This window comes from Aethalodelphis obliquidens, unplaced genomic scaffold, assembly GCF_003676395.1.
Source record: "Aethalodelphis obliquidens isolate GAN/ISIS:26980383/991018 unplaced genomic scaffold, ASM367639v1 scaffold31, whole genome shotgun sequence".
NCBI classification, from domain to species: Eukaryota; Metazoa; Chordata; class Mammalia; order Artiodactyla; family Delphinidae; genus Aethalodelphis; species Aethalodelphis obliquidens.
In genome coordinates, this window is record NW_020837975.1 from 5244958 (window position 1) to 5269466 (window position 24509).

Sequence of the window (24509 nt, forward strand, 5' to 3'; positions counted from 1 at the left end):
CTCCAGCATCTCTGCATATCTTTCAGCAGTACCGAGTAAAGGACACGCTGCTGAGAAGTGATGCATTTGGGGGACCTGAATGCAATTCTGTCTACTTCAGGGGCCAGGCTCTTAACCACAGGCCAAGAGAAACTCCACATGCATTTATCAGCTGCTTCAGTCAACACGTGGTATTATAGAGATGAAAGAAAGCATCCGGTACTTCTAATGCTTTTACATACGTGACCAAGGATTAGACACTGAGATGCAAATTGAGAATGACTGGTCTTTAATCCTCCGACTTCTAATAATGATATCAGCAGATTACTATACAACAGACACCGGTGCAAGCGCTTTCCAAGAACTAACTTTTATGGATGAGAAAACGGAGGCACAGAGAGGGGACCTGAACAAGGTCTTCCACAACTGGGAAGGGGCAGAGCCAAGATTCACCAGGGAATCTGCGTTTTTAATCACCATCTTCTGCCATCTCTCACCCTTGAGTTTGTGAAGTCAACTTTGTGAATAGGTAATACATGAACCTACATGTATGTAAAATAAAGTATTCAGTAATAAGTTTCCTCCTACTTCTGTCTTTCATCTGTCTGGTTTTCTACCACCTAGACCCTCTCACTAGAAATAACCCTTTTTGTTAGATATTTATGTGTTCACCCAGAGTTGCCTTTTATGCAGAGACAAACAGGTATGAATGTATAGGCTTATCTCCTTTTTTTCACACTAAAGGTAGCATCCTATACAGAGCAGATATTTGTCTCCTTTCTTATCTGTACACCCCAGTATTTTTTTAATTGCATAGTATCTCTCTATATAGACCTTAATTTTTTTAACCACTCCCCTAGTAACAGATATTTTACCCTTCAATTTTAATTTCTGGCAAATTAAATTTCTATGTGATACCATCAGGAGGACCTCATCCTCCTCCTACAGAAACCACTATCTTCTATCCTCCCTTCACTCCCGTCGTTTTTACCACCAAATGGGGCTTAAAAAAAGAAAAGAAAGACAAACACCTAACAAGCTCCTGCAGAAAGAGTGTGCACAGAAGGCTTTCTTTCCAGAACACTGATCTTAATGTTCTACACGGTCCCTGAGAGCAGGCACAAGAGTTATACTCTTCTGTAAGCCAGAATGTAGGCCAACTATATTTTTAGGATTCTATTTCAGGGACTGGATGAGGGGTTACTTTAAAAAAATTTACATCTGTTCTCCACTATATTTCAAAAATTCCTTTCTAAACCACTTGGATTTTTTTTTCCATTTCGGTGGCCAACATCATTAAGAAAGTAAAGAATAAATTAAGGTGCCCCGAGCAAACAAATGGCAGTACAGTATTAAACCATTAAAATATAAAATCTGTAAACATTTACGGCAATAACATTTGACTGGAACGGGGGAGAAACACACATTCATAGTGTTTCTGCTTTTTTAATACCAGATTAGTATTTAAGAAATCTCTAGTTACAAACTTCCTTATGGTGGCTTTGCTCTAGAAATTTTTCTAAAAATTGTTCATTTTGTTTTTGGAACAACAAATATTTTACAGAAATTTCTGGGCCTCAAAAAAAAAAAAACAAGACCATTAAATACAGTAACAGTTTTCAAAAAGATTGATTCCTCACAGGCAGCACGTACTAACAGGTCACCATTCCCAAGGGCAGCAGACACAAAATCACAACCACACACTTGACTTCAATCTGCCAGAGAACCCAGGGCTTATCTGCTTCTTCCACTTCTATTAGCATATGGTGACAATCAAATCTTTATTGATAATAACCATTTAGTGACTGACCACTGGGTTTTGGGCACCATGCCAGTCCATTGCTTATATTTCTTCTTCTTAAAGAATGCTCTTTTTCAAGGAGAAATTTTAATTAAACAGAGTAGAGATGTCTAGACATATTGAGGCTAACTTAACTTTTTTTTTTTTTTCTGATGCCACCGGTTTCTTTAATGGCAAAGGATATGGAATCTCATGGAGCCAGATACACAAAGTCAAGACACAGCAGCTCCCGATGGAGGCAGAGCCTCCCCAGATTCTCCAAATCCTCCACAAGTTCCCGATGGGGCTTCTATATCCTCCCTACCCCGCTCCCACCCCTCCACAACACCTGGACCTTTTGGAGGCTCTGGCTGTGCAGACCTCCTGATCAGCAGGTGCCAGTAACTGAGACAAAACGACTTCAGCACATTGCCTGTAAGCTTACCTCGGGGAGGAGTGCCTGTAAGAGTAAACCTAGGTCCATTTCCCAGGTATAGCCTCATCCCTCAGCAGCACCAGGCTCAAGTCTGCCTAACGTCCATTCTTTTTATTTTTTTCATTGAGATACATTTCACATACTATAATATCCACCTTTACAATGTGTACTATTCAGTGGTTTTCAGTATATTCATAAGGCTGTACAAACATCACCACTACCTAATTCCAGAAAATTTCCATCATCCAAAAAGAAACTTCAGACCCATCAGAAGCCATTCCTTATCCGCACCCCGTTCCCCTCACCCTGGCCCACCCCACCCCTGCCCCTGGCAACCACTAATTTAATTTCTGTCTCTACGGATTTACCTATACTGGACATTTCATATAAATGGAATCGTACAACATGTGGCCTTTTCTGTCTGACTTCCTTACTTAACATGTTTTCTAGGTTTATCCACATTGTAGCATGTGTCAGTACCTCACTACTTTTTTTTTTTTTTTTTTTCGGTATGCGGGCCTCTCACTGCTGTGGCCTCTCCTGCTGCGGAGCACAGGCTCCGGACATGCAGGCCCAATGGCCACGGCTCACGGGCCCAGTCACTTGGCGGCATGTGGGATCTTCCCAGACCAGGGCACGAACCCATGTTCCCCGCATTGGCAGGCAGACTCTCAACCACTGCACCACCAGGGAAGCCCCCTCACTACTTTTTATGGCTGAATAATATTCCATTACATAGACATAAGAATATTTTGTTTATCAGTTCATCACTGATGAAAATTTGAGTTGTTTCTGCCTTTTGGCTATTATGAATGATGCTGCTATGAACATCTATGCATACATTTTTTATAGACATATGTTTTCTTTTTTTTAATATAAATTAATTTATTTTTGGCTGCACTGGGTCTTTGTTGCTGCACTCGAACTTTCTTTAGTTGCATCGAGTGGGGTCTACTCTTTGTTGCGGTGCGTGGGCTTCTCAATGCAGTAGCTTCTCTTGTTGTGGAGCATGGGCTCTAGGCGTGCGGGTTTCAGTAGTTGTGGCACATGGGCTCAGTAGTTGTGGCACATGGGCTTAGTTGCTCTGCAGCATGTGGGATCTTCCCGGACCAGGGCTCAAACCCGTGTCCCCTGCGTTGGGGACATATGTTTTCCCCATATGAAAACATATGTTTCATATGTTTTCAATTATCTTGGGTAAACATAACAAGGAGTGGAACTGCTGGGTCATATAGTACCTATGTTGAACTTTTTGAGGAAGGACCTGCGCCCTCAAATGAGGGGCTGCATCTTTTTTATTGAAGTATAGTTGATTGACAATATTGTGTTAGTTTCAGGTGTACAGCAAAATGATTCAGTTATATATATATATACACTTTTTTCAGATTCTTTTCTATTATAAGTTATTACAAGATATTGAATATAGTTCCCTGGGCTATACAGTAGGTCCTTGTTGTTTATCTATTTTATATATAGTAGTGTGTGTCTGTTAATCCCAATCCCCTAATTTATCCCTCACCACCTTTCCCCTTTGGTAACCATAAGTTTGTTTTCTATGCCTGCAAGAGTGTTTCTGTTTTCTAAATAAGTTCATTCGTATTATTTTTTAGATTCCACATATAAGTGATATCATATATTTGTCTTTCTCTGTCTAGCTTACTTCACTTAGTATGATAATCTCTAGGTCCATCCATGTTGCTATAAATGGCATTATTTCATTCTTTTTTACGGCTGAGTAATATCCCATTGTATATATATACCCCATCTTCTTTATCCAGTTATCTGTCAATGGACATTTAGGTTACTTCCATGTCTTGGCCATTGTATTAAATAGTGCTGCTATGAACACTGGGGTGCATGTATCTTTTCGAATTAAGAGTTTTCTCCAGATTCATACCCAGGAGTGGGACTGCTGGATCATACAGTAAAACTTTTTTTTGTTTTTTAAGGAGCCTCCATACTGTTTTCCATAGTGGCTCCACCAATTTACATCCCCTAAGCTGCATCATTTTAAATTCCCACCAATAATGTATGAGGGTTTCAATTTTTCCACCAACATTCATTCATCTTTTTGATGACAGTCATCTAATGGGTGTGAAGTGGTGTATCACTGTGGTTTTGATTTGCATCTATCTGATGACTAATGATGTTGAGCATCTTTACATGTGCTTATTGGCCATCTGTATATCTTCTTTGGAAAAATTATTCAAATTCTTTGCCTCTTTTTAATTGGGTTATTTGTCTTTTTAGTGTTGAGTGGTAAGAGTTCTTTATGTATTCTAGATATATGATTTGCAAATATTTTCTCCCACTTGTAAGTTGTCTTTTCACTTTGTTGATAGTATCCTTTGATGCAAGAAAGCCTTTGATTTTGATGAAATCCAATTTACCCATGTTTTCTTTTGTTGTTCAGACTTTTCATGTCATATCTAAGAAACCACTGACTAATTCAATGTCACAAAGATTTACCCCTATGTTTTCCTATCAAAGATTTAACTCTTACATTTAGGTCTCCGCTCTATTTAATTTTTGTATGTGGTGTGAGGTAGGGGTGTGATTTCATTCTTTTGCATGTTGATGGATATTTAGTTGTCCCAACAGCATGTGTTGAAAAGACTATTTGTCCTCAGGCTTCCCTGGTGGCGCAAGTGGTTGAGAGTCCACCTGTCGATGCAGGGGACACGGGTTCGTGCCCCGGCCCAGGAAGATCCCACATGCCGCGGAATGGCTGGGCCCATAAGCCATGGCCGCTGAGCCTGCGCATCCGGAGCCTGTGCTCTGCGACGGGTGAGGCCACAACAGTGAGAGGCCCGCGTACCACACACACACACAAAAAAAACTATTTGTCCTCATTGAATTGTTTTGGCACTCTTGTCAAAATTGGTTAACCATAAATGCAAGGGTTTATTTCTGAATTTCCAATTCTATTCCATTGATCTGTATGTCTATTCTTATGCCAGTACCACATAGTCTTGATTGCTGTAGCTTTGCAGTTAAGTTTTGAAATCTGGAAGCATGACTCCTCCAACTTTGCTCTTCTTCTTTAAGACTGCTTTGGCTATCCTGAGTCTCTCATATTTCCATATGAATTTTAGGATCAACTCATCAATTCCTACAGAAAAGCCAGCTAGGATTTTGATGGGGATTGAGTTGATCTGTAGATTAATTTGGGGAGTACTGTTATCTTAACAATTTTAAGTCTTCTAATCCATAAACACAGGATGTCTTCCCATTTATTTAGGTCATTTTTAACTTCTTTGAACAATGTTTTGTAGTTTGCAGTGCACATGTCTTACATTTCTTCTGTTAAATTTATTCCTAAGTATTCTATTCATTTTGGTGCTTTATAAGTGGAATTGTTTTCTTAATTTCATCCTGGATTGTTCAGTGCTATTATATAGAAATACAACTGATTTTTGTACATTCATCTTGTATCCTATAACCTTGCTGAATTCATTTATCAGCTCTAATAGTTTCCTGTGGATTCCTTAGGATTCTCTATATACAATATCATGTCTGTCTGCAGGCTACCTCACTTTCGATAAGCAAAAAAATGCAGTTTGTGATTTACTTGAGTAGAAATTGATACAACTGGTCTCAAGAAAACTATTTTCACTATCAACAAGCTCTTTTGAGAGAAAAATTCATTCACACTTTGTACCAACGTTTGAAAACTCTTTAAAGCAAAATTATCCTTTCGGGCTTGACCGGTAGAATCTTCCAGGTGTGTTTAGCGATAGTAAAGTCATTGTCACTTGGCACTGTTTTCAAGGGCCTATCTGAAAAATCCGTTCTATTCAGACAGTTTTCTTAAAGCCCATCCCGGACGTGGAACTCTACTCTCAAAGGTCCTATGAAGGTCTCCTTCCTCCTCCACCGCTGCCCTTCTGTGCTAAGTGTCACCTTCGATGATAAAGTCCTTTACTTAACTTTACCCCAACTTTTTCTAAGAGGGATTTAAAGAGCTCTTTAAAAAGTGCAAATATGTAAAAAGTTTCATGAATGAGAAAATGAGGGCCGGACAAGGGAGGAGGAAACTAGTGTGCTCAGTGGGGCACCTGCAGCAAAGGAAATGCAGCTTTTTCCAGGGAGAAACCAAGTTCAAACCCCCGCTCTACCACCCACCAGCGACACACACACACACACACACACACACACACACACACGGGCAGATTACTTACCCCCATTTTACAGACAAAGCTAATGAAACTAGGGATGGTTCATGCTAACCTGTGAGTAGGGTGCTGTAACAGGACAGGTGTGCCCATCAGAGCACCGCCCCGCCTCCCCCCCACCCACTGTGCATGCCACGCAGCACCTCTGCTCCCAGGTCTCCAGGTCCTTTCATCCCATGGAAACTAACACAGCTGCTCTCGCTGATCGTGGGAACCAGCTCTGAGCTTTCTGGCAACAAAAGCAGAAAGGGAAATGTGATAAATGTCAGAACTGTTATTAAAAGGAAGACGCTTACAGTTCTCCCGGTGAGGCATTTTTCCCTCTAAAAAATAAATATTTTAAAAATCTCTCCCTAGTGGCTCCTTATATGGGGGAAATTAAGCAATATTAATGGATAATAATTATTCTTCAGTAGAAGATTTCAGGGCAATGGAAGCAGGTTCTTTTCATAGTTATTTCTTTATGTCAACCTTTTATAGAAACTATATAGCATTTAGCCCAAAAAGTGACAGTGGAGGAACAGGTTAACGAGGTCCCAACACAAAGCGTCTGGAACCTAACTGGATCATCTACGATGTCAGCTTGGAAACCAGCAGCATGCAGGAGGTAACACTGTGCACCTTGTCCCACGAACTTGTTCAGCGTGTCAGAGCCACGGCAGGGTCAGTAGAGACACAAAGAGGGTCTCAGACCCAGAGCCCCACGGCTACAGGAGACAAGGTGGCCTGGGTGCACACGCTAACAGACACACACACACACACACACACACACACACACACACAATCAAACACTGAACTAGCCTTCTGTGCGCAGACAAAGCACTCAAGGGCTGATTGTGTGTGCGATGTGGGGGGAGGGGAGGGGCGGTCAGGGAATCTGAGTCTGGGATCTATTTCACCTCTTCCAATCACTGGAGGTTTCATGAAAGAGGCAGAATTTCACCCATTAGGTGGGGAAAAACCTCAGCCAGTTTGTAAAGAGAGGAGGCAGGTAAAGAATTTTGAAGTTCACTTTCATAAAAGGCTTTGAAGCTCTCTGCTTGGTTTGAGCAGAGCTCGGCGGGATCTATAACCCAGTGAAAACTCCCCAATGCATGCTGCTACAATAAACAAGCACCACCAAGCATCTGAAACAGGGGTCTCCAAACTTCGAGTGAAACACATATACAGCAGACTTTTTAAATGAAAATATTATATGGAACACCGATACAAAAAAAAAAAAAAACTTTAAAGCTAATAGCAGACCTGTGGTGGTACAAACAGGGACCAGCAGAGACCACGAACCAGGGCACTGGTCCACACTCTCCACAACTCCCGGCAGAGACTTCCCGGGAACACCTAGGGGCCCAACAAGGCAGAGTTTGAGAACCACTGGTCTCTGGCTTAAGGGACTCCCAAACAGTCTGCTCTAGAGTGGTGGTCCCCACACGTTTAAGAGTAAACCTTCAGGGGCTTCCCTAGTGGCGCAGTGGTTGAGAGTCCGCCTGCCGATGCAGGGGACACGGGTTCGTGCCCCGGTCCGGGAGGATCCCACATGCCGCGGAGCGGCTGGGCCCGTGAGCCATGGCCGCTGAGCCTGCGGGTCCGGAGCCTGTGCTCCGCAGCGGGAGAGGCCACAACAGTGAGAGGCCTGCGTACAGCAAAAAAAAAAAAAAAAAAAAAAAAAAAAGAGTAAACCTTCCTAATCCTTCTATTTATTTAAAAAAACTATATAGAAGCACTATGTGCCATTATATTGTACACATTATAAAATATATAAAACCAAAAAAATTTAAGTAGAAGATAAAACAAAAGAAAAAATATTTTTAAATATTTTACTAAAGATACAAAAATCTTTCTGGCTCTCATTAGTGAAAGCAATGAGACTGAAAATACTGTATTATGTAGTAAATCTTTTGTTTTACATTTGGGGACAAAACTGATTCTAAATGATTTGTTTTGATACTTGTTTAATGGCTGTAACAGGTGAAAAAGACACCTCACAAAGTTACACTGATCCAAGAACTGCGTCATCAGCTGCACTTATTAAATCACCCTAGGACCAATTTTTTCAAATTTCTTCTGACTATGGAAAGGTCTTTGCTGAAATTCAGCTGATAAATTCCCATCTTCCCCAACATCAAACACTTGCTCATAAAGACTAATCAGAAGGTGTATTTTTCTATTTTTAACAAAGGGGTTTTAAAACACCCATTGAAGGTGAGTTCGTTTCCCGCTCTTTGTTAGGTATCACCTTTCCTTTGAAGGACCAAGTAATGTACTCACGGGCCATCACAGAAAAGAGTCAGCAAATTTGAGACACTTTTATTCTAGTGAAAGAAAAATGTGTGCTTTTGCACGAAGTAGCCCGTATAACTCTCTGTGGTTCAAAAGATTTTCCTGATCATTTCTCATCTTGCCACAAGTATTATGAAGATTCTACTACCTGAGAGACTTGCTTTATCAAGGTAACTGCACTGACGGTTACCTGGCACGTAGCCACGCCCTGTAGAACATGAACCACCTGGGCGATGCTGGCTGCTGCTCATCACCAACAGCTGATGCTGCAGACTCCCAAGCACCCAAACAGTGCACTCAGCAATTCCGCCGGCAGCGGGCTACTGTGCACCGAGGCAAACTCACGGGACCTCTGCACGCCTGTCGAGGACAGTGCATCTTTGCAAAGCGGTGACGAACGCCGAGGACGTGGAAAAGGAAATGCCATGGTATTTTGAGAAGCTGGGCAGGTGCCCATCGGGTAACCCACCTCCCAGAGCACAGATTTGGGGATGTTTAAGAAGGAAATACAAACATTCAGTCTTTCAATGTATACTATTACTTTCTCGAACAGCTGCTAGGTTGTTAGGACAAAAATGCTTATCAAGTTGTTTGGACCTGACTACTTAAAAAATGGACTGTTAGGTGTCGCTAGGGGAATGAGGAGAAAGTCGCTGAGCCCCTCAGGGCCACGGGAGGCGGCTGTCCTACAGTGATGGGGGTGGAGTGGGGGAAAAGCAGGCCTGGGGCCAGGAGTGCCGGACTCCACCTCCAACTCTGCCATCAACGCCCGAATGCTCTTCAAACTGCCGTCAGCGAATCACACGGGATGGGACAGGCTGCCCTCAGCTCCGAGGCCCTGCAAGGCTGCCTGTCCTAAAGGCTGGGCTCTCTCCTCCAGGCGGGACACGCCCACCCGATCCTGGAGAAACCCACAGTTCTCCCAGTTAAGGCCACGTGCTGTGCCAGGTGCCGAAAGGAGACGCCGAGATCCCATCGTCAACTGAGGCTCAAAAGGCCAATGCTGAGGTAGCTGCCCCATCTGACCAAACCGGCAGGGTTAATTTATGCCCAAACCTCCACTTCAGAATCCACAGAGACAACAGTGAGTATCCGTCATGCAAGTGGCCATTCGATGTCATTTTCGTATTTTTTGTAAGACCCGATCTTTGTGCCTTGTTTACGATACCATACTGTCTCTGAGAAGTATTCTGGTTACTAAATATTTGGTTAAATGCTCCCGAGCAACCATGTGGGAATCTTCGGGAAACTGAAGAGTCCCTCCCAAGAGGAAAGTGGGTAAGTGTCAAATAACGATTTGTTTAAAGTACAGTATGCTTATGCAAACAGAAGATCTCCTGGACAGTCACCAACTCAGCCGTTTCAAGTGCCTTTTCAGCACCGTCCAGGGCACAAGAGGGGTCCAGTCTTCCCCAGGGAGGAGTCTGCTCTCCGTTTCTTTCTACTAAGTGAGAACGGACACATAAACCCTAAGTCCAACAGGAAGAAACCATGGAGTCTCTTGCTACGGTAACAAAACCAGGAATAGGAAACGTCCCGTTTCCCATTAATTGTCACCAGCTGACCTAATAAAAATCAGTTGATTCACTCCTCTAACCAATATTCTTACTTTCTGGGTGATTATTCACCACACGGTTCAAGTTCAAAGTGGCATTTTATTTTGGAAACAAGCGGTATATATGAGGCTGTAATAATAACACAAGCTGATTAAATCTAAACTTGAAACAAAACAAAAAACTGCCCTTATTACTGATCAAAAAAGCAGATACACAAGAAACGCTGAACGTTGACAAAAACAAACATAGATATTAACAGAAAAGTGGCATAAAGACTATTGTAAATTATCCTGAAAGGATTGTTAAGTAACATTTTCCATAAAAACAATGCAGTAGGGAGTGAGAGGGAACTCTGGTTTAATAAGAACATATTTTCTCTCAAAGCATGAAACCTGTTTAAAAAGACATGAATGAGGGGATGGAAGGGGCAGCCATCAGGCCAGTGGGAGGCCGGGGAGAGTGGAGGAGGGTCTCAAGGGAATTAGATTCCAGAGACCCCAAGGGGCAGGAGGAGGGCAGCAGCAGTATTTCAGTGGCTATTATATTAATTAGAAATATATGAAACTTGACACAGCAAGAGTGCAGTGCATGAAATCCATGGCAAAACACTGTTAATTTCCTCCACAACGGGTACCATGAACTCAGGGACCCTCTTGTCTCTGTCCCTTCCTGAGAGCTAAGGGGCACAGTTCTTAATCAGCACATGTGCTGGCCCAGGGTCCAAGCATCAGCGTGAACCTCGGAGGAACAGAGACCTGCAGACGGAAACAGGGCAGCCAGCCGTCCTCCTCCTGCAAGGAGGGGATGCAGGGGGCTTCAGACGTCTGGCAAGAGAACCTTTGCAGAACAGACCCAGATACACTGCAGTTCCCCAAAAGGCGAGCTTCTGTTTTATCTTAGAACTTAGGCAGGACGGGTAAGGCCGAGAGAAATCCTTTATGACGGCAGGACACACCGGTCCACCAGTGTCAGCTGGCCACGGTGGGCTTTTAAGTGGTCAAGCATGAGCCACCAGACTGCTTTAAGCCAATGTCTGTCCTGAAGGGATGGAGAAGACGAGAAGACCTACTAAGATAATTCCATCAATCAGTTCATCTGTGGGAATGTGCAAAAGAACACTGATTCACCAGCATACAGTTTCTCCACAGGATTTTATTTCTTGACATGGCTGTCCTCCCCGACCTCCGAGCCAGCATCGTGGACACGTGCCTGTCCCATCCCACCCCTCTCCCCAGCCCCCCCCACACACACACACACACCACACCTGCTCTCCAGACACACCACCCTAACTCCCTGTTCCCAGGTCCACGGCACACAAACGCTGTCAGAGCTGCTGTTTAGGGCACATGCCCTATGTTTTCAATGAAATTACTACGAGTAGTCGTTTCTGACAGTATTTAATAACCACCTATATAACACATGCTACTTCGCTTCAATTAACTACTCTGGAATCCATCAGTTTAGAGAAAACTTCAAAACAAATTAGGTTTTTCACTAGTAACAAGTAGCAGCATCCTTTTTAACCATTAAAATTTAGGGGCAACTGGATGCAAAAACGCAGAGGCTTCCTTGAGGGAGATATTGCATGATCTTTCTTGAGGGAGATACTGAAGACTGGCTAAACGGCTTTCTGAGTAGAAAAACAAGACCTGTAAAAGTGAAGGAAGTGGAGTTGATGGTATAAACGCCCTTTCACCCTGTATACGCAAACTTCACATAAAAACTTACTTGCCAATATTTTCAGGCAGAGACTGCAGTGAGATGTCATTTACAGAAAGACATGTCAAATTCTGCAATTCGGGAAAGCTTTCTGGCAATCTAAAACAAAAAAAAAAATGTTATAGTTGCAAAAGAGAAGTGCATATATGGTGCATACTAACATAAATATAAAGACTTCTTCTGTATGCTCACTGAAATCACCTCCTAAAATTACTTTATGTATGGCATATTTGTCTTGTCTTTCTATTTATAAGGAAAAAAATAAGGACCTGGTCTACCTAGCAGTACCGGGGTATGATAAATACTTGCTGACAGGGTGATCCAGAAATAATTAGAGAGGAAAGATATTCAAGCTGTAAGAATAAAGGAGAAACAATGTTGTGAGCCTACCGAGTGTATGGCTATGAAAGAAAATGATACATAGTTCCTGAAGCTGAAAGTGCCTAAGAGTGAAAATACTTTATTGATTAACAGAAAATAGAAATTTTAGTCCACAATATTATAATAAAACACAAGAGAGTTGCTTGATTTTTTTTTCTTCCTGTAGCTTACAATACCCAGAGCAAAGCTACGGATTACTTACAATTGATCAGCTGACAGCCAATTGCTACTTTCTTAATATTTTTCTTTTGATTTGATTTAATATGCCAATCATGTGAGATGATTATATGTTTCACAACGTTCTACACAAAGAGAAATTCTGTATACTTCCCTTAGGCTACTGAAGAGTGAGGATTCAAAATAAAAGTATTATTTAAATACCTGCAAAGAAAGTTTACTTTCAATATTTCTATGGTTACTAGTATTTGGAGAGGAAAAAACACAAACTGAAAGCAAAAAACATCTCATTGCATCTAAAATGCTTATACATAAATCTGCTAACATGGAGAAAAGAACACATAACTCATTTTTTTGCAGGGGGTGGTGAGGACTTCTTGCCTTAGTGATAGTCTCTAGATTAGAATCTTTCATTTCTTTCCTCTTTCTAAGTTCTTTTTTTTTTTTTTTGCGGTACGCGGGCCTCTTACTGTTGTGGCCTCTCCCGTTGCGGAGCACAGGCTCCGGACGCACAGGCTCAGCGGCCATGGCTCACGGCCCAGCCGCTCCGCAGCATCTGGGATCTTGCCGGACCGGGGCACGAACCCGTGTGCCCTGCATTGGCAGGCGGACTCCCAACCACTGCACCACCAGGGAAGCCCCTCTAGGTTCCTTTTTTAAAAAACAATTCCTGGGCTTCCCTGGTGGCGCAGTGGTTGGGAGTGGTTGGGTTCGTGCCCCGGTCTGGGAAGATCCCACATGCCGCGGAGCGGCTAGGCCCGTGAGCCATGGCCACTGGGCCTGCACGTCCGGAGCCTGTGCTCCGCAACGGGAGAGGCCACAACAGTGAGAAGCCCGTGTACCGCAAAAAAAAAAAAAAAAAAAAAAAAAAAAAAAATTCCTATGCTGTTTGACATCTAATACAGGTAATTCCAAACTTCAAAACCAAATGCAGGCCCCGAAAGACAAGAGTATTAACTAGGATTTTCATAATCGATGAAATACATTCTCAGGAATGGTTTTTACAAAGTTGCAACCTCTTCCATAGTGTAATAGAGCTAAGATTTTTTAACTTATATATCAAAAGATGCAACTTAACAGTTCTGAGTTTTTACCAGAAACTATATATAATTTTAAAACTAGCTAAAATGATCGTAAATATAAGGAAATTGTATCTTTAAATGGCTGATCTGCTTTTTTCACTGGCTCTTAACATTAAGAGCCAAACTAGTGATGTGACCCGATGAGGAAGGCCAGACTTAAGGTCGGGAGAGAGGAAAGCTAGTCTGAGCTGCTGCTCAGAGGCTGCATGACCTTGAAAGGTCATTTCACCTCTTGGAGCCTCAGTTTGTTCAGCCATAAAATCACTAGGCCACGCTGAATAATTTTTAAGGTCCCTTCAACTCACAGACATCGTCTTAATTCTTAAAAGAGCACACCTGCCAAATTAAAACGGCTTTCCTTTAAGAAACCTGCCAAAAACAAGTCCAGGGTGAAAACTGAGTAAGGCCTCATACGATGCAGTGTGTTCTGGTCAAGAGAGTTTTGAAATGATGATAAAGTCACATATCAGCAGACATTAGGGGAAAAACACTAAAGTAGTAGACAAGGGGATTAAGCAACTGAAGAGTTAACAAAAAAACTCCAGAACAGCATAATATTTCCCAGCTGCCCAAGCCTACGAGCTGCCTTGAGCACAAATAGCTCAGTTCAGTTCAACAAACACTGAGGGCTCACTCCATTCCAGAAAGTACAGTAGGGCTGCAGATAGAACCGTAAATGACAGAGGAATATATCTCGTTGGCGGGCCTTGGTCAAAGTGATCATTTACGTGTAGGTTTCGAGTGTTATGAGAAAAGTACGCACAGAGGGTTACAGGGCCCAGAGGAGGGGCCTCGGTGAGTCATCAGGAAAGGCCTCCTGAAGAAATGTGATGCTCAGGCTGCATCTTAAAGGAGAGCGAAAGGGTTGGCACCGTCAAAACGAGGGGGAGTGAAATCAGAGACCTGGAGCCTTTATTACAGAGGCCACAACATCAGACAAGGCAATTGAGGGCCATGCAGGTGGAAAGGCCGGCCAAGGTCAGACAGAGGGCGGTGGGGAGGCTGCACAGCACACCAGGAGCTCCCACTTGATCTTACAGGGACGGGGAGCTACAGAAAGGTTTGAGAAAGAGGGACAACCGTACGGATGATGGTTAAGAAAGAGGACAAGACGTGACAACGGTGGTGAGTTAGAAAGCTATCAGGCTAGAGCCTACTAGAGTACTATTTTTCATAAAAATAAATATTACTAGTAACATAATAACTAAAATTCAAAAGACAAAAACCAGAATTGTTTTTAAGACATATTTATACTTCTTAAAAATAAGCAGATACGGGAAAAACAAAACGAAATAGGGCATTCCCCAGCACTCCATACCCAAGAAGATCTAAGCAATTTTGAGACAGATGAGATGAATCCCAAATTTTAACTCAATCTCAATTTTTCTAGACACTTCAAAAAAAAAAACAAAAAAAAAGGGAATGAAAAGGAAAGGAAGAGTACTTTCCTTTCTTCGAGGTTGCTTACAGAGTCTTGAGAAATTTTATAAATGGGCCCACCTGGCCCAGAGAGACATCTAGAATGGACTCTGGAGGTCTGGTCCCTGCATTGCTGTTTGGGCATCAACTCAGTTACCCTGGCAACACAGGCACCTGGAATCCACTGGTCAGTGGGCTCACGACTTAGCCAGGAGCCACAGGAGGGGCTCCTGACGTCCCCGTGTTCAAAAAGGGTACCCTTAGTACTATGGACAGAAAAGCAAGCAGAAAGGTTACCTAGTCAGTGGGTTTCCGCTGAAGTCAGCGATCTGTAGTGCTTTACAGAATGAGATGCTCTCTGGAATTTCAGGAATATCTGCAGAAGGAAAGAAAATGTCTATCACTGACCACGACTGTTAACAGTTTTCATCATCCTCAAGATGGACCACAGTCGCAAGGGAATATCTACAAAGTACTAACTCCGCTCAAACATGGCATGGATTCCTGAAGTACTTTTCTACATTTATTTTACATTTGCTTTCCTAATATAAGATATATTCTAAACAGAAGCACGTTCAAGAAAAACATAAAAAACAACCACCCCACCAAGTCCCATCACCTCATCAAAACTCACTGAGGGCATTCGGTTGGTAATTCCCTGTAGGCTTTATTTCCCCTATGTTTTCATATGGTTATATCAGTACAAAGTATTCTAAAGTATGCATTTTAAAATTATGGAATTTCTTCTGATTATAGGCATATTTGGAAAATACAGAAAACTCCAGTGAAGAATAAAAAACCACCAACATTCCCATCACCCAGAGACAATATTTTATTCTGATGTATGTTTTTAATTGTCAGACACACATACAGAGTGTGCGTATAAATAGATCACATTTCAAAATACTAGGTTCAAGCTTCACTTTATGTTATTTTACAAACTTTTTCCCCTGTCATTATTTTTCCAAATAGTTTCCCATTCTTAGTGGCACAAAAGCCCACTGCACACATTTTCATATTTCATGTAACCAATCCCCAGTTGTTGGACATTTAGGTTGTTTCCAAGTTCCTAACGTTATAATTATATTTATGTCCATTTCTGGTTATTTCCTTAGGCTAAGCTCCCAGAGTGTAATCACTGTGTCAGAGGCACTAACACCTCTGCAGCACTTGACAAATACTGCTAAATTGCCTTCGAGGGGGCCAGGTACACCTTTATACTTCCACCACCCGATTCAACATCTTTCCCTTCTTCCTTTCTTTCTCTTACATTTGAAAAACTGCCCATGTTATTGGTAAAATAGTCTGGCAACATTTTCTTTTATATTCCTTTGATTACTAATGAGGCTGAATATTTTTCCCCACGTTTACCTGCCACTAAACATTGCGATTCTTGAAATGACCAAAAATGCTATTTTAAATTCCTCTTTCTCTTGGTTTAAACCCTGAGGTTACAGCTTTCAGGGCTGGAAAAGGTTAGTTCATAGCATTTAATTTCAAGAATACATTTATTTTGGACGTACTAATGTTAAGAAGGGCTAAAATAGAAAAGGCTCTCTTGATCCCATGCCATTTCTTCCACCAGCTCGACAAAGGCAAGCAGAGCCAAAACATACCAAATATTTCTAAATTGGGGGTGAAAAGGAGACGGGAGAAATAAAGGGAAAAATGGATGCCCTGCTCCAACACCACAAAGTAATCAGAAGCTACATAAAAGCTCCAAGTACAAATTTAAAAGCTGCAAATATTTAAATTTGTGGTAACATTTGCCTCACACAATTCTCTGCCTTGCATGGTCGTATAAGGTAGTGAAGAATACATACTATTAATGATCCTAGTTTCATAAATATGATAGCAGTATATACATATATATACACATACACACACATATACACACATACATACACATGTACACATACATGTGTGCATGTGTGCATACATACATGTTGTGTGCATATGTACACATACATACACACTGTGTGTGTGTGTGTGTGTGTGTGTGTGTGTATATATATGTGTGGCTTATCCACATTAAGAATGAACTAGTGAATATAACAAAAAAGAGGTGGACTCACAGCTATAGAGAACAAGCTAGTGGTCACCAGTTGGGTGGGGGGCAGTATAGAGGGAGGGCAGCAGGAGGTACAAACTATTAGGTATAAAATAAGCTACAAGGATATATTGTACAACCCAGGGAATATAGCCAATATTTTATAATGACTATAAGTGGAGCATAAGCTTTAAAAACTGTGAATAACTATATTGTACACCTATAACTTATACAATATTGTACATCAAATAGACTTTAATTTTTAAAAAAAGGAAAAGACCAAAAAAAAAAAAGAAGGAACGAACGAAGGTACATCCATCCGTCATTACAGGACCAGCACGGCCATCCAGGGTGTGAGGTCTGCCCAGGTAAAAGGTGCTGGTCAGCCCTGCACTCCTGACTGTCCCTCCTCGGCCACCACTTCAGGTCCTAGTGAGCAGTTTTTATAAAGCTGAAAAATGAGGTGCAAGGGCTGCACCCGTCACTTCACAAGTGCTACGGAAGATGAAGCTGACACACACACACACACTGTACAGCAGCTTTCTGCTTGATCTGAGGAAAAGATCAAGGAAACAGAGAAAGAGGAAAGGCACATCAATTTGGTAGAAGTCTTTAATATTTCTCAGACCATCAGAAACATCCCTGAAGCTCAGGAAGATGGGCCTACCAAGGAACACATGAACTCTGGTCGGGGCTGGTCTGGAGTCAGGGTATCTGAGGGTAACAACAGCAACTTCCAGAGAACACAGCTGGACCCAGTCCAGACAGAGCTGCCTTGTAGGAAGACATTCCATCCCTAGGCAAACCTGCTTGTACACAAGATCGGCAAACAGAACATAGGTCTCAACTCCAAAGACCATTTCTTTCTACCATACGCATGTTGCTAATTTAACTGAAAAGAAGGTATTTGCCTGTAAAAATAATAGCTTTAGACAAGGAAGGCAACAGTGTGGCTAGAAGAGTCCTGCTTACTGGTTTGCTTTAAATTACTAAAATTATCAGAGCAGAAAACTAAGGAAGGGAATGCCTGTTCCTTCTTAAATACTTAGCTAAAATATCACACCCTCAGGGACACCTCCTTTGGGCCCCAAGATTCGGTTGGATCCCCGTGCTCTCAGGTTCCTGAAATCTGTTACAGTTTTAGTTAAATAATTGTTTGGTGATGGTCAATCTCCCTTATTGAACTCTAGGCTCACTGGGAAGAAAGACCATGTGGGCCTTGTCTGTTGCTGTTTCCCCAAAGCTGACATAGTACAGTCGGCCTACAGGTTCCACATCTGGGAATTCAACCAACTGTGGATCAAAATATTAAAAAAATATTCCAGAAAGGTCCAAAAAAAGCAAAACTTCAATTTGCCTCATTGGGCAACTATTTACATAGTATTTAAATTGTATTTACAACTGTTTGCATTGTAATAGGTATTATAAGTAATCCAGAGGTGATTTAAAGGATATGGGAAGATATGCAAAGTTATATGCAAATACTATGCCATTTTACATAAGGGATTTGAGCATCCTTGGATTTTGGTTACTTTGTCCTCCACAGAGGCCAAGGGGTGACTGTACTAAGCTTAAACAGCCCACGGGTACTGAATGAATAAATGAGAAACTCACATTGTTAAATCTCTGCAAAGACAGTTGCTCTCTAATCTGAGTCATGAAATATCCCCTGTAGGGTGGGTATTATCTCTGTTTTACCAGTAAGAAAACTGCTTGGTCCCAGATCTCTTACAAGAGATAGTATAAAGGCTGCAGGTTATTCCCAGCTGCAATCCCCTTTAACTGTCTTCCAAGTGTTTTGCTCTGGACAAATGTGAGGTTTAAGACTAAACATATGAAAAACTATACACAAAAACCACTTCTCAATGAGGCCAAGGCTGACCACCAACCTTTTCTGCATTTATGAGGTCTGCAGCCTCGGATAAACTATTTAACCTACCTGTGCCTAATTTCCTTATCTGTAAAATGGGTCATCAACAGATATTTTCAAATAATACCAGTGTATCATACCTTAAGTGCTGCAGAAGTTCAGAGAAGGGAGAAAATGAAACAAAGAAGGACACTTACACTTTGAACCAAATAAATAAGAGTAGAGGAGCAGCATAGGCAGGAATGTGACACTGGATGCAAAGTGGGGAGAGGGTAGGCCCTGGGCACAGTTTGCCTGAACTTCAGGATATCAGTTTGGGGGTGTCTGGAGAGGAGGCCGGAGAAATCTCTTGACAGAAGACTACCAATGCCAGGCTGAGCTGTTTACAATTAATTTGCCAGACAAGGAGTTTCCTCTTCTCTAAAAGAGGGATAATCACAGCTCCAGCTTAGGGTTGCAAAAGAATAAAGGAGAGTCACACAAATAAAAGCACATGGTACCCTCTACTGGACCTCTTTCTTATACTGGGTGGGGGATCAGTAGAGAGGACCACTATTTTCCATTCAAAGCCAAATAATTTTTTTATGAAATATAACTGACTTACAATGTTGGATTAATTACTGCTGTACAGCAAGGTGATTCAGCTATACATATATATATTCTTTTTTTATATTCTTTTCCATTATGGTTTATCACAGGATATTGAATATAGTTCCCTGTGCTATACAGTAGGACCTGGTTGTTTATCCATCCTACGTATAATAGCTTACATCTGCTAACCCCAGCCTCCCACTCCATCCCTCCCCCACCCCCATCCCCCTTGGCAACCACCAGTCTGTTCTCTATGTCTCTGATTCTGTTTCTGTTTCACAGATAGGTTCATTTGTGTCGTATTTTAGATTCCACGTATAAGTGATATCATATGGTATTTGTCTTTCTCTGTCTGACTTACTGCACTCTAGTATGATAATCTCTAGGTCCATCCATGTTGCTACAAATGAAGGCCGAAAAATTTGAAGAAGAGTGGCGTTATTAATAGAGATGAGAGGCCTGAGAGGGCTTTTGCTTCTATCCGAGAAGGAATAAAACCCTGAATGAACATCTATTTACATACAAATATTAGAAATAACTCATGAGGTTTTTCCTCTCATTAAAGAAGGTACCCCCAAACTTATAGCTGCCAACATTCAGCTTAGTTCAAGCTTCTATATAAGGTGAAACAAACAAAAAAATCTTTACTCATATTTTTCATGTATTTAAACTGGCTTTGTCTTATATACGTCCAAGAATAAAAGCATAAAATTTGATATTTACGAAATGTCTGAAAATGATTGTAAAATTAAGTAATCTCTTCCCTACAATTTTCTTAAAATAACCTTCAATTCAGATCCATTCTAAACCACCATCATTTCTGAATCAGAATTGCTTTGAGTTAGTGAGATGTGGTTGCACTTCAAAAATAAAAATACTGAATCTGTTGTTTACCAATATAACCATCACTACCACCTGTATACAGGCGACTGATCATCAGTTCTAAACTCTGCAGTGCCAAAAATCGTCACCACCACCAAGCAGACAACCATCCTGGTACCATGAGCCCAAGGGCTTCTGAGAGAGAATACACTTTTCACCGCAGATACTGTCATTTAGAAAGTGATTTAGAAGGACAGTGCTTGCCCTTCCTGGCACTCCTCCTATTTTCTCAGCAACCATTTTTAACATATCAGGCTGGGGTTCCACCTTCCCCAGCCCCCTAACCCTCAGAAGTAATACAGAGCCTTAGCCTGCAATCCTCTATAAGGAATCCGATGCCCAGAAGCCTCAAGGTGGACCACGCCCTTTCCTGAAAAGCTATCACCATCTCAGGGCCCCCCTTGGGATAGACACAGGCTGGACTGTGTGACCTTCCTTCTAACTCCTTCTAAGGAGTTTAGAACCTTCCAGGGCATTTCCTGTCACAGAGAACGGTGCACGAACGGCCTGTCCAGTCTATGATCGCAGCCCCTGTGTGCAGCGGAATAAGTTCTTTCTGAATAACTGAGTCACTCACTGGCATTTCTTCTGGTTCTATATAAACAGCATCTCTTCTCCTGGGTTCAAGACCTGTCTGAGGTCCGCAGTTACAGTGCGAGGCTCTCTCCACCAAGAGATCATGAAATGCGAAACAGAACGAAAGTCTGCAGGCCCGCAGCAGGCGTGCAACACTACTGAATTACCTACCAACTGCGCTGGGCCTGGAATCCAGAGACAGACTCCAGGCCCTGCGCACGGGGATGCCTTCACTGCCGGGCGGCCCTGCTCCTCGCAAAGGGCTGCTGGCCTTCTCTGCCTTGTCCACCACCCCAGGCTACTGAGAGGTACGATGAGATGATGTACAGGGTAACGTGGTAAAGTACACAAATGTAAAGGGCTAGGTGGGGGGAGGTGTTCCCCCCCGAGGGGCACAGGCTGGCTTTGTCACTTTTTCTATCAACGTGTGGGGTCTGGGGCACATGGTCCCCCCCTCCTCTCACCCCGACACACTCAGACCAGAGGGGAAACTGTCCTCAAGACCTCTGTCAGCACAGAGGGAACTGAGTCTCTGCTTGAGCACTTTGTTATCAGTATCCCATCTCAGAGAAATGTGCAGCTGCACGAACCGTCAGGCATTGAGGGCAGTACCTCAACGCATCACTGATACTAAACCACATCAGAAACAAACAAAAAATAAGACAGCACAAGCAAACGGCGCCATGGCAACGACAGCCACCCCTGAACTGCCCTCAGAGACCCAGGGGCAGAGGTGACCCAACAGCCACCTGGCCGTCCCAGAGGCACCCGGGTACCAGACTCTAAACTCCCCTGGCCTCTGCGGTGACATTCCACAAGCCACCTCGAGACTTGTCCTGGGAATAAATGTGCACCAGGGCCCACCAGCCAGTGCTGGTCGCCATGGAGGCAGGCGCACACACACCTCCCTTCAACCACATATACACCTATACTTTTTAGCACAGTACTTCTACTTTAGAGGAAGATTTGAAATTGCTCCCCACTGCCTGGAGCTCTGAGAAGCCCCCTTTGCAATCGGTCACCTGACAGTTGTTGTCACCGCCACCTTCGACACAAGTAGCAGGTCTCAGGCACTGAGAGAACAGCAGGGGACAGACTCAAGGTCAGGAAGTGACAGGTACAGGTCTGAAAGAGGAACTCCTCCGAACCCTGTTACACCACTTGACCGTGTGGCCCCAGATAAGAAGAGGTGCCTTTCTGAGGGTCTTCATGCATCATCTAATCCCAAAAACAAAGAGTGGGATGGATGGTGGTGGTCCCGCAAGCAGATGCAGAAGCAGGCCTGGAAACATTAACTAAACAGCCCAAGGTCACTGTGCTCACGTGTGGAGGAGCAGAGCTTTGAAATTCGGGTCCATCTGCTTCACGGCAAGGAAGAGGACAGTCAGATTCCATTGGTTCCAAACGTGCTGGAGAAAGAGATGCTGGAGGAAATGCACCTGGGGAGACAGACGAGGTGGGAATACAGGCCCGCGGTTCCGAGAGAGGTCTGCGCAGTCATCTCACCCAGAGACAGGGTGGGTGAACTCTGTTGTGAGAGCCCCCAACAGGCAGCTGGGGGCAGAGCCAAGAGGTCGAGGGAGCAAAGGGGTCCCCGAGGGGGTGGGTCTATGGTGCGGCCAGCAGGTAGGGGACACGGGCTGGGCCGCAGGGATCTGCTGCCACCGTCCAGAGGCGCCAACAGAGAGAGTGGTTTGAGGGGAATCAAACCGCAAAGGTGGAGAAGCCAGGTCGCTTGCCGGTTCCTGTGGACAGAGAGGAACGTAGGGCATACAGCAGCTGCCCGACTCCAGCCTCAGACACGGGGCTCCTGGCCAGCAACATGGGGAAACGGGGAGACAGTGGCACGACTTTCCGACCATGAAGCCAGATGTGTGTATTGACAAGGGTCACTGCCCTCTGGGCTCTGTTTAATCCGAGATTATAGCCTGACTGGGGCCTCGAAATCTCCTGGCTTTTTACTCAATGACAATGAGTTCTTATCAAAATAAAGACTTAGCAATCCTGTGTCACAATCCCTCTAAACTAAATCCTGCTGTTCCATTACATCTGAAAGTCTGCGAGCCTGGAGACTTCGGAGTGTGCCCTCAAAAGCCTGGCAATCCAGGGGAGAGAGGAGGGAGGGGGTTATGGCTTGAGGAGAAAACCAAGGTCAAGGGGAAAGTCCACTGTAGCGCGCTTGGGTCTGATCTTTCTGTTTGGGACATCTGCGGGGTGGGCGGAGAGGCAGACAGAAGTAGGATGAAGGAGCGTGGGTGCTCATGCCCGTCTTTGCTCAGACGGCAGCACGGAGGGGACGCAGGGCCGCGGGGAGGCTGAGGGTGGAGGCTTCAGAACCCCGTCCCTGTCCACATCCACAGGGAAAGACGGAAGGGGCACCTGGAGGCGCGGGTGCAGACGAGGGAGAAGCCCACAGGCTGGGAGATGCCCATTCCCACAGCAGAGGCAGGTGACAAAACCCCCAACGTGAAACATGCTCAGCAAACAGTGAACCCCGCATCCACGAGGTGCATGCAGTGGGCAGGGAAGACGGGAGGCTCACCCTGGCATGGAGAGGGGGATCCCGTCACGCATAAACACCATGAATGCAGGCCTGGCCAAAGACAGGATTCAAACACAAGGACTAAACAACCAGCCGTGAACAGAATGAGCGCGTGAAAAGAGATGCTGCCGGGCCGTGGTGAAATACTGAATGCTATGACTTCAGGCTCGCTCTGTACCATCATGCTGCTTCATTGAGGACTATTTACTCAGGTAAAACAGGGCCCTGTGTGCCAAACGGGCTGGCTGACTGCTGGCTGCCTGATACCATCCTGCTTAAAAATACCTGGGATTGTCAAGAAAGGCTCAGTATGAACGCGTGATCCCAGTCTGCATTTGCTGCCCCAGCTGCTCCTCAGGGTGTGCAGGGAAAAAAATAATAATGTGAAGTGGACATTTTTTGTTTTCAAAGGCACCATCTCAGTTATCACATTATTCCAACACCCAGGGACTCGCCCAGGAGGCAGCCGGCCTTTGTAGACAAAAGACGTGATTCCTGCCCCGGCAGCCTTTCCAGCATGGGGAAGGAAAAATGGGAACAGACGGTGCAGGGCAGAAAGGCTGGCGTGGCCTCTGCGTGGTGCATGGGGAAGGTGGGACACGGGCCCTTGGTCAAAGTTTTATTTTGAGTCTTGGTAACTTGTGCTGGGAACAAATTTTCCCAGCCCAGAGGGTTTTCACCTAATTCCAGCCACAATTACAAAAATAACCTTTACTCCTCAGCTCTTCCTCCCCAGCAGAGTTGGCTCAATAAACACAAATATGTCCCGAGATACAAGATCTCCTGTTTTGGAAAAAAAAATAAAAAATTTCACCGGAAAGAAAGAATTACAGAAAAGTAAATGTTAGGTTTCATACCGAATAAGAAGGGGGGTTGGGGGGAATGTGGACAGTTTGGCATTCTTTCTATTTGCCCTCCTCCCAAAATAAAATATATAGGATTTTGAAATAATGTCTACTTAAACCTCAAGATAACAGCAACTAAATATCGAAACCAAAAAACAATATTTGTATTCAT

General features: G+C 43.5%; 1 protein-coding gene across 6 annotated transcripts in view; it reads right to left on the reverse strand.

Annotated features, from left to right (window-relative positions):
• The window catches only part of LRRC1 (leucine rich repeat containing 1), a 127785-nt gene that overhangs the window by 39624 nt on the left and 63652 nt on the right, over positions 1-24509 (reverse strand). For 5 of the 6 annotated variants that reach the window (XM_027126894.1, XM_027126896.1, XM_027126895.1 and 2 more), the window contains 2 exons: positions 15279-15357; positions 11932-12021 (listed from right to left, as the gene is read on the reverse strand). In XM_027126894.1, the coding sequence (XP_026982695.1) occupies positions 11932-12021; positions 15279-15357 (169 nt within the window). Of the gene's footprint in view, positions 1-11931; positions 12022-15278; positions 15358-19853; positions 19900-24509 lie in introns of those variants that run through there. The other variant, XM_027126897.1, reaches the window with a different exon arrangement.